The 12,529-nt window shown below is 34.3% G+C and overlaps 1 protein-coding gene across 1 annotated transcript in view; it reads right to left on the reverse strand.

Moving 5' to 3' along the window:
- Window positions 1-12,529, reverse strand: part of DPYD (dihydropyrimidine dehydrogenase) — a 994,283-nt gene that overhangs the window by 725,080 nt on the left and 256,674 nt on the right. Inside the window, exon 5 of the mRNA XM_006169013.2 lies at window positions 6,912-7,073. Coding sequence (XP_006169075.1) covers window positions 6,912-7,073 — 162 coding nt within the window. The remainder of the gene's footprint in view (window positions 1-6,911; window positions 7,074-12,529) is intronic.

Raw genomic sequence — 12,529 nt, forward strand, 5'->3', positions numbered from 1 at the left:
GAGGTGAAGAGAAGAGGATAGAAAAAGATAGCAAGAGAACAATAGAGAGGAAGGATGGTAGTGAGTATCAGATATGGCTTAATACCTGTTGATGAGGACATGTATAGTATTCTCAACTGGATTGGTCTGAGAAGTATTTCATGATGTGTAAAGTCTTTTTACAAGTAAAATGAGAAACAGTGATTGACTGCTTTAAAAAATAACTAGAATAATAATAATAATAATGATTGGGAAAAACATAGAAAAGATATTGAATGTTGAAGCGGGGAGATTAATGTCTCTGTATTGACTGACATGCATGGCATTCCCTTTTGAAAAAGCAATGTAATACACTGTAAAGTTATATGTAATCCAACATAATATAAAGAAGATTTTGATGATAATAAAAATAAAAAAGCAGTCTACAACAATTAGTTGTTTTTGCTTTTAAATTTTGTCAGAGGCTGTATATGCTCACCAGAGACAGAAAGAAAGAGAGAAAGTGAGAAAGCACCCTCCACAAGGAATGGCAATGCTATAATCCCCTCTTTATTTTTCTTTCCTTTAGGGATTGTGGGTACCCACACACATGTACCTGATGTGTTTTTCAAAGTGCAGGGTCTAGGACACATACCACACAGTTGACCATGTGGAATCCAGCCTCCTTAACCACAATGCTACTAGCCAGAACTACACTTAATTAATAATTAAACAATGCTCAATCCTTAACTAGTGATAGTTTATTATGCTGGGTGTTGACACAAACCGTTTGCCTAGGATGGTTCTAGGTTGTGTTTGCTGCATTGGACTAATTATTAATAATTTTCTTGTTCACTATTCAAAGTATTTCAGTAACTTGATTATCTTTCTTGTAAAGCAATCAACATAACACCCAGCTATAGTATATCGAAGCTCACATTTCAGTTTATGTAGGAATACTCATGTTTTTTGATGACTGGTTTTAATTGAGGGTCTGTACTTTTTTTATTGTCTCCACTTTTCTATTTAATAGATGGAATGTATCATAGAGACTACATTAATAAACAGAAGACAGGCAAAAGTCTATTGTTTTTTAAAATACATATTTCTAAACTCTCCTCAGATACTTATATAAGGCAAAGTTTTAAAGCTTTTAGTGCCCATCCTGTTCAAGATAAAAATATGGTAGAAAGAACCACATATTAACTTGAGTGTGCACACTCCTTATTCATTCATAATTCTTTATAGTATTTTTATAGGATTATGCAAAACATAAATGTTGATGTATTTTTAAATAATTGATAAATGTTCCTTAATGTAGTGTCATAAGAACTGGCTTCTGAAATTGTGTTAGCATATTTTTATTTGACTATAATCACTGATCAATTTGATTCAGAGTGATCAAAATCAATTTGATTGGAATTGATGTATATTTTATTATCTGTCTAATAAAATAAAGAACTAAAACACCTTAAAGACATAATAGTATATTATTTATTCATCCTTTAGGAAAAATCTTATATTCATGTATACAGTAAATGATCAGGGATAGTCAATAACATTCTGAAAAAAAGCAATTGAAAAATAAATACACACTGCCAGATAGCAAAATATATTATAAAATTATAGTACTTAATATAGTTCATACCACTTTAGGCTTACACAAATAGATCAGTGTAAAATAATAAAGAGCTTCCCCCCAAAATAACAGACAAATTCACAATTATGAACTTGCTATGTAAAATGAGCAGTATTACAAAACAGTCTGGAAACAGACTATATAATAAATAAATTGAGTTAACTTTTTTCAGAGAGAAAACACATATTTGGGACCAGCAAATGGCACATTGGTTTTGTTACTGGACTCTTACTTAGTTGATCATGCTTCAAGTTCCAGACCTGGCGGTTTAAACTCACGCCTGGTGTGTGTGAGTGTGTGCCCAAGATCCCAAGAGGATAAGGGATTGTGGCGCAGCGATCCTTTCTTGGGGGGGGGGGGCGAGGTCTTGCTTTCTGTCTCTCTATCTCTCTCTGTCTTTCCAACAAATACACATGCTATATAGCAGAAACCTCTCAAAAAAAAAAAAAAAAGAGAGAGAGATTGAGAGAGAAAACACATACATACTTAAAGAGTGGGTGTATTATATAAGATCCTTCAATCACAACTACACAACAGACAAAAAACACATATTAAAATTTTTAAAAATCGATATAATTTTGAATTTGAAGTTATATGACCAATAAATGTATGAAAAGATTTCTAAATATCAATTTTGGGACCAGCAGGGGGCATGGTGTTTAAGGTGCTGGACATTCCCACATGGCTGACCATGGTTCGAGTCCCAGAACTGGTGGCTTGCTTTCTCACTTTCTCTCTCGCACTCTCTCTCTGGGTCTATCTTTTGTCAAATTAAATAAATGAATGAATAAATAAAATTAAGTAAATATTTTTTTAATTAAACAAACAAATAAATATCAAATTCATTGAAGAAATACACACTATTTCTACAGTTATTTTTTATGAAACATGTACATAGAACAGATACAACAATTAATTAGTGTATGAGAGAGAAAGATAAATATTTAATTTAAAGCAAGTGAAACAAAATAAATTTTATTAATTACATAAAATATTCTTGCATTATTACAAATATTAAATTATGGGGCAAGAACCAGCTGTCAAATGACAGGTGATATTAAAAAACTTGCTGAGGAGGGACCAGTAGATGGCATAATGGCTATTTCACTAGACTCCCATGTAGTCAACCATGGTTCAAGTCCCGTACCCAGTGGCTTAAACTCATGCTGGATGCATGTGTGTGCGTGCCCAAGATTCCGAGACGAGGATGGAGAAGAAGGGATTGCAGCATGGCCATCCTCCCTGGGAGGTGGTTTCTCCCTTTCTGACCCTCTGTCTCTCTCTGTCTTTCTGACGAGTGCAAGAGCCCTGTAGTAAAATCATCTCCAAAAATAAATAAATAAATAAATAAATAAATAAATAAATAAATACCTGCTGAGGGAACCAGCAGGTGGCATAGAGATTGGGGCACTGTATTCCCATGTGGCCTACTGCAGTTTGAGTCCTAGATACAGGCTTGAAACTCACATGGGCATGTGTGTGTGCATGCCAAAATCCAGAGAGGAGAGTGGAGCAGGGATTGCAGCATGCCATCCTCCCTGAGGATGTGATTTCTGGCTTTCATCTCTCTGTCTCTCTCTCTCTTTGGTGAGTGCATGCTTCCTATGGCTAAAATAAATAAATAAATAAACCATACAAAATAAATAAACAAAAACACCTGCCTAGAAATACAATTAAAGAGAAATCTAAAGAGTAATTCAGAAAGACAGAGAGAGACAGAAAACAAGAAATCACTCCCCAAGGGGGATGGGCACACTGCAATCCCTTCTCCTCCATTCTCCTCTCGGGATCTTGGGCACACACGCACACGAGTCCGGCATGAGTTTAAGCTGCCGGGTCCAGGACTTGAACCGTCGTCAACTACAGGAGTCTAGCAACATAGCCATTACACTAACTGCTGGTCCCAAGAGCGATTCTTTTTATCAGTAAGTCAGCTGATTTAGTTTACAATTCTATTGTCAGTTACATTCTTAACTAAAAATATAAAGCCTACCTAAAAGTACAGTGCCAAGTATGTAACATGCTAAACAGAATATTTAATAGATATTATAATAACCTCATAAAATGCTTATTGTGAAAGACATTGTGTTTAGATATCAATATCATAATCTACTATATTCCTAAAAATTGATAATTGAGTCAGTAAATTTTTTGTAAAACTGGCTCTCATCACATCACTATCCTCTTGCCTCAGCCTCCCAGCTCGGACTATACAGATACATACCACCACATGCAGGTCACTTTCAGACAAATTCTCAGCACGTTATCCAGGCTAGCTTTGAGCTCATGATCTTCCTGCCTTACTTAGTCCCCCAAATAACTGGGACTACATCTATTTGTGTCCTACCACACTAGGCCTTCAGGATCGACCCAGAATTAAACCTGGGCCACTCATGTAGTTCTATGCTGTAGAAAAGTGCATCGTTACAACATTTACACCTTGGTCAGGTCAGTAACAGTAATTTGAAACACCAATTTCTAGTTGTAATTCATTGTAACGTTTAGTCAAACTTTAGAAACGTGGAATTTTAATTATAATTTTTTTCTAAATTGTCTCCATAACTCTTTAATATCAGGAAAAGGGAACTGATGTGACATGCTGCTAATTTTCTATTTTAAATTATTTTTTCAAATTTTAGGTAATGGGTAGGAAGATGCACTGTCATTTCTTTCCTCTTCCAACAATTTATTAATTAAATTTGAGAGGCGAAGAGAGTCTAGTTGGTCTACTAAATATAATGAATATACGACTTCTTTAAAATTCAATTAAATACTCAAATGCTTTCAAAATACAATTTTTTTTTCTCTTTATTGGAGAGGTTTTTTTTGCTACAGGGCGCATGTGCTCACCAGAAAGAGACAGAGAGACAGGAAGTGAGTAATCACCCTCTGGGGGGATCACCCCACAATCCCTTCTCCGCCATTCTTCTCTCAGGATCTTGGGCACGCAAGCACACGCGCCCAGCATGAGTTTAAGCCACCAGGTCCAGGACTCGAACCACAGTCGAGTGCATGGGAGTCTAGCAACATAGCCATTACACTAACTGCTGGGCCCCAAAATAAAATTTTCAAGGGTTATATTCGTGCAAAGAAATTTAAAAGCACTCACAAGATTGACAAAAATCCACACCAAACTAGAATCGCCAATAAAATCAACACCAAACTATTTTATTTTTTCCAAATTATTTTACTGAAACAATATTACTGCAGATTACAATGTGATTAATAGGAAAAACTGTCTTCCAGAGAGGAGCACTCACCCGTGCAGCTTCTTTATTGCTGCAAGTGTCTAAAGCAAGGTGATTGTCCTCTCAATGAGGATATAGCAAGTGGTTGAATAGGCATCACAACAGAAGACCTAAACTGCATAGATGGGATGCCCTGATTCCATAGCAGGTTATCCTCTGTGTGACTCCTTCCTTTTTAACCACAGTCCCTCCAAATCACACACTCATGTTCAAAAAGAGAAGCATGTGGTATGCACCTAACCAATAATGGCAGACTACTGAGTTGATATTTTAAAATCACTTACAAGTTATAGAAAAAAAACCTTTTTAAAAAATATTATACCTTTTTATTCTGCTTTCCTAACCTTTGCTTAATTGGTTGAAAAAATAGATTTGTATTTCTTTAAAGGTCAAAAATCAGTGTTGTTTTATCAAACAATCAACACATAAAACTATTTGCATCATATTACACTTCTACCTACTCATGTCAATAATTAGCCACTTGAAGGAATAGTACTATTTTGCACTTAACCCTTTTCCTCCCCCATTAATATTTACTTAATTGTTATTAACATTTTCTTATCTTCACAATAGCTTTGGCAGTTGGGTAAATTTAAGTAAACCACACCTTGACCTAGAGAATACAGTCTTTCTAAAAACAACTCACTATAAGTGGCCAATCTATGGAAAGCTTGGAGACAAAACCTCATTAAAACCGAGAATTTCCAGAAGGATAGATTTTCTCTCTCCTCTCTGCCTGCCTGCCTGTCCCTCTCTCTCATGTCCATACCACTGATAAACTTATGATATCATTTTAACTCATTTTGTTTTGACATGTGTTAGTTCATATGCAGACTGTGTGGTCTTTCACTTAACTACATCTAAGACAAGCTTGCCTATTTAATGAAGAGGCAATGAGTCCCCAAAGAAAGATGGGGAGGAATTCAAGTGAATCAACTAAGGATTTTCTCAGCTTGTAAAGATCATACCTAACACTGGTCAGGTAAGCCTAATGCAATTTTGAATTTGGTAAGAAAAGAAATTAAATCCAAGAATTTATTGCAACCACTCACAACCTCAAATTGCTTCTATTTTCTTATTCCCAGGAGCCCTTCTTTAGAATTAACTTGTCAGAAAGCAGGAAAAGAATAACCCTGATTTATTACTAAAAGCAAAGTGAGATATAAGCTTCAGAGATGTTATAGGAAGGGTCTAAAAGCAAAGACTACACAGTGTTTGCATTGACAAAACCAGATTGCTAGGTTATTAACAAAAAAAAAAATCTAGTGTTGACAGGTATTTAATTTGGCCTTCTGGCCAACTAGTCTCTAAAGATTATAAAATCTTACTATAACCTCCATATGAGTTGATCATTTAAATGGAACATAAGAATTGAACTGCTAGTTGACTCCTAATAGGAGACCCCAGAGAGTACAAGGATGTCCAGAGAATCAGTCATTTACAAAGGATTCATAGAAGAGAAAGCCAGGACCAAAGCTATGGAATAAATAGTAAAACAATCTTTCACTTTATTTCATTATAAATTTTGATCCAAATAACAGACCTTCTTCCAATCTACAAGTTCACAAAATCTAATGGTTTTCTTAAATTGGTTAGAGAATGTAATTCAGTTTCAGGGTTTTTGAAAATTCTCTAATCTCTATTACTCAAAGAATATTACAAAATACTGCTGGCATATTATTTCAAACCAGAAAGATTAAAGAGAGTTTCAAGAAAAAGAATCAGTTAAGAAAGATAGCCTTTTCATAATAGGGTCTCCTTGCTACACTTCAATGTAAAGTTAATGAATAAGTTCTATTCTCAGATTGCCTAATTTATACACTTTCAGACAAAGTATTTTAATAACCCGCTGGGATTGCAACTAATCTGACATATGGTTTTGTAAACTTTCATTTTTGTAGCCAAGTTGTTGAATAAAAATACTGTATGTTCCACAAAACCCTTATATTCTAGCAACGCATAACACTAAAAATGTTGTATATCAACAGAGCATTAAAGACAAAAGTTATTTTAAGATCTCTGTGCTTGGTGGTGGGGAGGGGGAACCATGTGCACATTTTACATACCTCAGTAGCAAACTGCTGCAATCCACCAATATTAATTGGACCCTCTTCAGTGGCATATAAATTACATCCACCTACACAAAGATCAGAGGTTGGACATACCATGCCACAAGTTAGACCAAGTGGGTTGTCAGAAAAAATCATTTTAGCAGCTCCATAATAGTTCTGTAAAAATAAAATGAAATTCAGATTTACTTTGTAGCAATAAACTTTAAACATCCAAATATGACAAGCATATAATTTGTTCTAATAGATAATTTGATTGAGGATTAAGATGTGTATAGGATGTGAAAGTTATAGTACTATTCACCATCAGTAACCAATGAAAACTAGCAGAGTATCTGGCACATAGGAATATTCAATACATCTGTATTAATAAACGAAAAACTAATCATATTCTAACTGAAAGCTAAAATATAAATGCACTATAACTATTCATTTACAAAGCATGTGACTATAACTTGCCACATATTCTTTTTTTTTCTAATTTTCACAAAGATAGGTAGCATTACTTGAAAATTTTCAAACTTAAATTTTAGAACAACAACCAGAAAGATTTTACTCAGATTATACTGTATTTAATTAAATTAAAAGCAGAGCTTTCTCTCTCTCATTTCACTTGGCTTATCCAGGGATATTATATTTTATGACACTTCGTGTTGATTAACACCCTTCAAAAGCATTCCATTAGTCAACGATGCAGATTTAGCACATTTTGTAGGCACTACTAGACCAAACTTCAAGAAGTTCATCATCTTTCATTATTTACTCTCCATGTATGACTATTATAGCATCAGTTTGACACATTTTGACAAGTTTTTGTAACCTAATTTGTCATACATACACACACACACATGCGCACACACACACACACACACACACACACACTTAACACCCTTCAAAAGCATTCCATTAGTCAACGATGCAGATTTAGCACATTTTGTAGGCACTACTAGACCAAACTTCAAGAAGTTCATCATCTTTCATTATTTACTCTCCATGTATGACTATTATAGCATCAGTTTGACACATTTTGACAAGTTTTTGTAACCTAATTATACATACACACACACACACACATGCGCACACACACACACACACACACACACACACTATTTATTGAATAAATAATAAGCTAAATATTTGGAATCGTTTTTTCCCTCTAATCAAAATTGGGCCTGGACAATACTCCTGAAAACTGTGACTTACATCAATAAAAAGTTTGAGGAATTATAATAGTCAAGATGAGCATAAGGAAATATAACAATCAAACCTGATGTATCTTGGATAAGATCATGAACAAAAAAATTAGGTAGAAATTAAAGAAATCTGAATAAACTAGGGACTTCAGTAAATAGTAATATATCAGTATTGTTGCACTAATTGTAACAAATGTACCATGCTATGTAAGATATTAATAATATGGAAAATTATATACAGGTATATGGAAATTCTTCATACTATTGTCACACATTTTCTGAAAATCTAAACCTACTCTAAAAATACGCACTAGACTCCCACATGTCTGACTAGGTGGTTTGAGTCCTGGTCCCAGCTGCTTGAAAATCACACTGGGCATATGTGCCCAAAATCCCATGAGGAGAATGGAGAAGAAGGGACTGTGGTGTGACCAGTCTTCCTGAAGGGAGTTTTCTCACTTTCTCACTCACTGTCATTCTCTCTGACTCTCTCCAGCAAGTGCATTATGTCCTCTGGCAAAAACCTAACAAAAACAAACAAACAAACAAATAAAGGGACCAGAAGGTGACATGGTCATTAAAGTGCTGGACTCCCACATGGTCAACCACAGTTCAAGTCCTGCACTTGGTGGCTTGCTTTCTCACTTGCTCTGTCTTTCTCTCTCTGTCTCTCTCTAGAGAGTGTCTATGCCCTATAACAAGTTAAAAAGTAAAAATAATGATAAATAAAATTAAATACATAATCCTAAAAAAAAAATAATAAAAGAGTTACTGCATGACCCAGCAATGCCATTCCTTGGTGCACAAGAATTGAAAACATATGTCCACGCAGAACCTACATTAATGCTCATTGTTTATATTAGCCAAAATGTGGAAACAACCCAACTGGTCAGGAACTGATGAATAGCGAAATTTAGTATATTCATATAATTGAATAATTTTCTGAAAATAAGAAGGAATGAAGTAATGATATATGCTACAATACTGATGAACTCTGAAAAGATTATGCTAAGTCAAAGAAGTCATTCACAACAGACATAAGGTGTAATTCCATTTTTAGTGAAATGATTATAACAGGCAAAACAGAGACAGAAAGCAGATTAGTGGTTCCTAGGGCTTGGGGCTCTGATAATAAATGGCAAATGACTGTTAACAGGTATAGGGTATCTTTGGGGGGTGGTAAAACTGTTCTCGAACTCTGCTGATGCTTGCAACATCATAAATATCTTGAATTGTTGAGTTCATTTATATGAGAAAATATGTGGGATTTGAATTACATCTCAATAAAACTGTTATATTTTTTAAAATGTATTTGAGGGACTAGAAATTAAATAAGCAACTTAATTAAAGAATAGTTGAGTAAGATTGCTATATTAGATACAAAACTGGACGGTGTTATAGAGAGCAATAAAACATAATTTTGGAGTCACTTATCTCCTGAACTGAAATAATTTGCATCTCAACTGGACATAAATCTAAAAGCTAACATATAAATTCATAGTAAGATCTTTTAATTAATATTGAACAGCAAAGTCATTCAATGGTTCTTTCTCCTAGAAAACTAAATAATACTTAGGTGTTCCTTTGTATTTAACCAATGCTTTAGTATGGTAATGAAAGGATAGAGAATCATCTTCTTGACCTTATTTCTGATTTTGGATAATTTTACTTAATAATAATTAAGATAAACAATTACTAACATAAAATTCATCAGTCTGTTCCTAAGTAAACATCTTTATTCCCTGCTTAAGCCCACTGATCCACTGCAACTGAGAAGTTTATCACTGCTAAAGATAATCTAGGCATCATGGGTTCGTAGTCTTTTTTTTTTTTTGAGAGAGAGAGATTTTTTTCTTTAGGGTACATGCAGTCACTGGAGAGACATTGAGACAGAAAGCAAGAAATCACCACCCAGGAAGGATGGCCACACTGCAACACTGCAATCCCTACTCCTCCAGACCTCTCTTGCAATTTTGGGCATGAACCCACATGTGCCTGGCATGTTTTAAGTCTCCAGGTCCAGGACTTGAACAGTGATCGACTATGTGGGAGTCCAGTGACTTAACCATCACACAATCTGCTGGTCCCATCCTTCCCACTCTTACTTATTATCTCAGGACCATGTGACATGATTGATTAACCAATATTTATTAAATGATTGAATGACTAAAAATTATATTCCATAATGAGAAGTATTTTTGTAATATCAAATCCGTGTTGTGAAAACGTGATCTATAATTGGTAGAGCACATTTAAAGATTTCTTAAAAAGCACAGAAAGAATATAATCCATTTAAACATCTAGGAATCTTTCCATAGGAATATTGTGGCATGAACCTCATACTAAGTTTTAAGATTTCACATAAACTGATAATGCAAGAGAGACACATGTATGACTAAATATAACAAATAAAACATTTAAAATGACACATGTTGCTTATGATTCACCATACCTGTTAAACTGTTAGACACTGTATATTGTTGGCCATAATAATTCCTTAACATCCTCATGACTGCAAGTATAAACTTTTCAGCAAATTAAAAATTGTAAGAAGTTGTAAAATTTTTAAAGTTAATAAGGACTTCTTAAATATCTTTTCAATCCAAAGCATTTTAGGTATTTTTTAAAATCTAATATATACATATGCTTCCTGACATCAAGATGCTTTAGCATTAATGTTAAGAACTCTTTTCAGGCTAAAGTGTCAGCATCAGCTTTACATAAGTGGAAGTTTAAAAGATTCTGGGTGTGACAGGGCTGAGAGATGAGAGAGAATAACATCTGAATGGATGTAGATTGACATGAAAAAATATCCAAGAAAGTTCAGAATCAGTCTTGATGTAATGACTTGGCAATTTCGCTAGAGTAGTTAATCACTTAACAAAAGCTGATATATGAAAAATGCACCAGAACCAAATTATGGAGATCCTGACTGTCAGGAAACAGAAATAGAAGAAAAACAATTGTGACATGACATGCTTTACTAAGAAATTATCTCATTCTCTCTCTCTCTCATTGTGTGAAAAAAAAAAAAAAGCCTAAGCCAATATTGAGTAATGATGCAGAAAGCAACTTTGAATTTCTTTTCTCACAGATTACTTTGAAGAAATGGTAGATAACTACACTGTTTAAGGATCTGAGTACTCAAGAGTCAAAGACATTACAAAACCAATTAGAAAGGGAACACCTCAACTCTTCCCATAGAGAACATAAAGATCAATATCAATTTTTTCTCTCATAGCAAGTGGGAAGTTTTCTTGAGCCCTTTTACTACAAGAGAGTTGATGTCTATTCTGTGAGCTCTTCAATCTTTTTACAAGTAAAGGCTAGAACATTTAAATTTAGGAGAGTACTTTACAGACATCTCAGCAGTCTTCTAGAAAATACACAGCACTTCAACTGGTTTCTTCATGTTGTTCAATCAATCACAAGCATTTCAGTGTTGCATTGTGTGAAGAGAAATGTACAAGGCTTTGTTAGAAGGGATACAAAATGAATACCTAGTCTTTGGGCACAGAGTTGTATTATGTTATTTTTAAGGATTACGACTTTTATTCCTTCTCTTAAGAAAAATCTAAAACACAGAAATGATATTTGAAATGTTTGTTTTCAAATAAACACAAATGCATAGGTGTTGCATGTTCTGCCCACTAGGTTATCGTATTTCGCAGGTGTTCAACCTTCCATTAGTTCTGAGTTTGCTGTTCTTAGGCCATTTAGGTGAGTTAATTTTAAAATAACTTAAAATTTTATTTTAAAATTATAGTTTGAAACTACATTAGTGTCATTTTTCTACAATTTAATGATTTTTAAATTCATTATCAAGAACTGAAAAACTCAACTCACAAGCCAGCTATCCTGTCATATGGTATAACTAATTTAACAAATAGTCCTATCATATTCAGGCCTTCATATCACTACAAGATTATCAATACAGCTGGTGGATTTATTTTAAAGTGTTCTTCCTTCTTCTAGTGACAGTTTTCACAGATGGAAGCACCCTTCCAAGATAAACTCCAATCTGTTGCATTTAAAAAATACTTTTGGGCTAAACTTCAAAAAGTTTGCATGTGTGAGAAGGGTGAATTAACATTACTTACATTTCTGGCTTAAGCTATCTAATGGTGAAAGTACTGATGTACATTAGTTGAATAGAAAATGTCTCTAGTAGGACATCAAAAGAAACCTAATGGCAAAAGGAGCATTCTTTCTCTCAACCCATCACCACCCCTTGTTGAACAACCTGTGTGTCTTCAGATATTTGGCTAAGAGATTGCATATAGATCACCCGTAGAAACATGGAAGGCCCTGCCCTTGTAGTATTCATATTTTTGTAGGGACAAATGGAGATAGGAAAATGGGTTTGGCTAGTTTTATTCTGTAAAGTCCCTATTCATATATTCAATATACTGAATTTTAGAT

This window comes from Tupaia chinensis, unplaced genomic scaffold (genome assembly GCF_000334495.1).
Source record: "Tupaia chinensis unplaced genomic scaffold, TupChi_1.0 Scaffold146687_1, whole genome shotgun sequence".
Taxonomy (NCBI): Eukaryota; Metazoa; Chordata; class Mammalia; order Scandentia; family Tupaiidae; genus Tupaia; species Tupaia belangeri.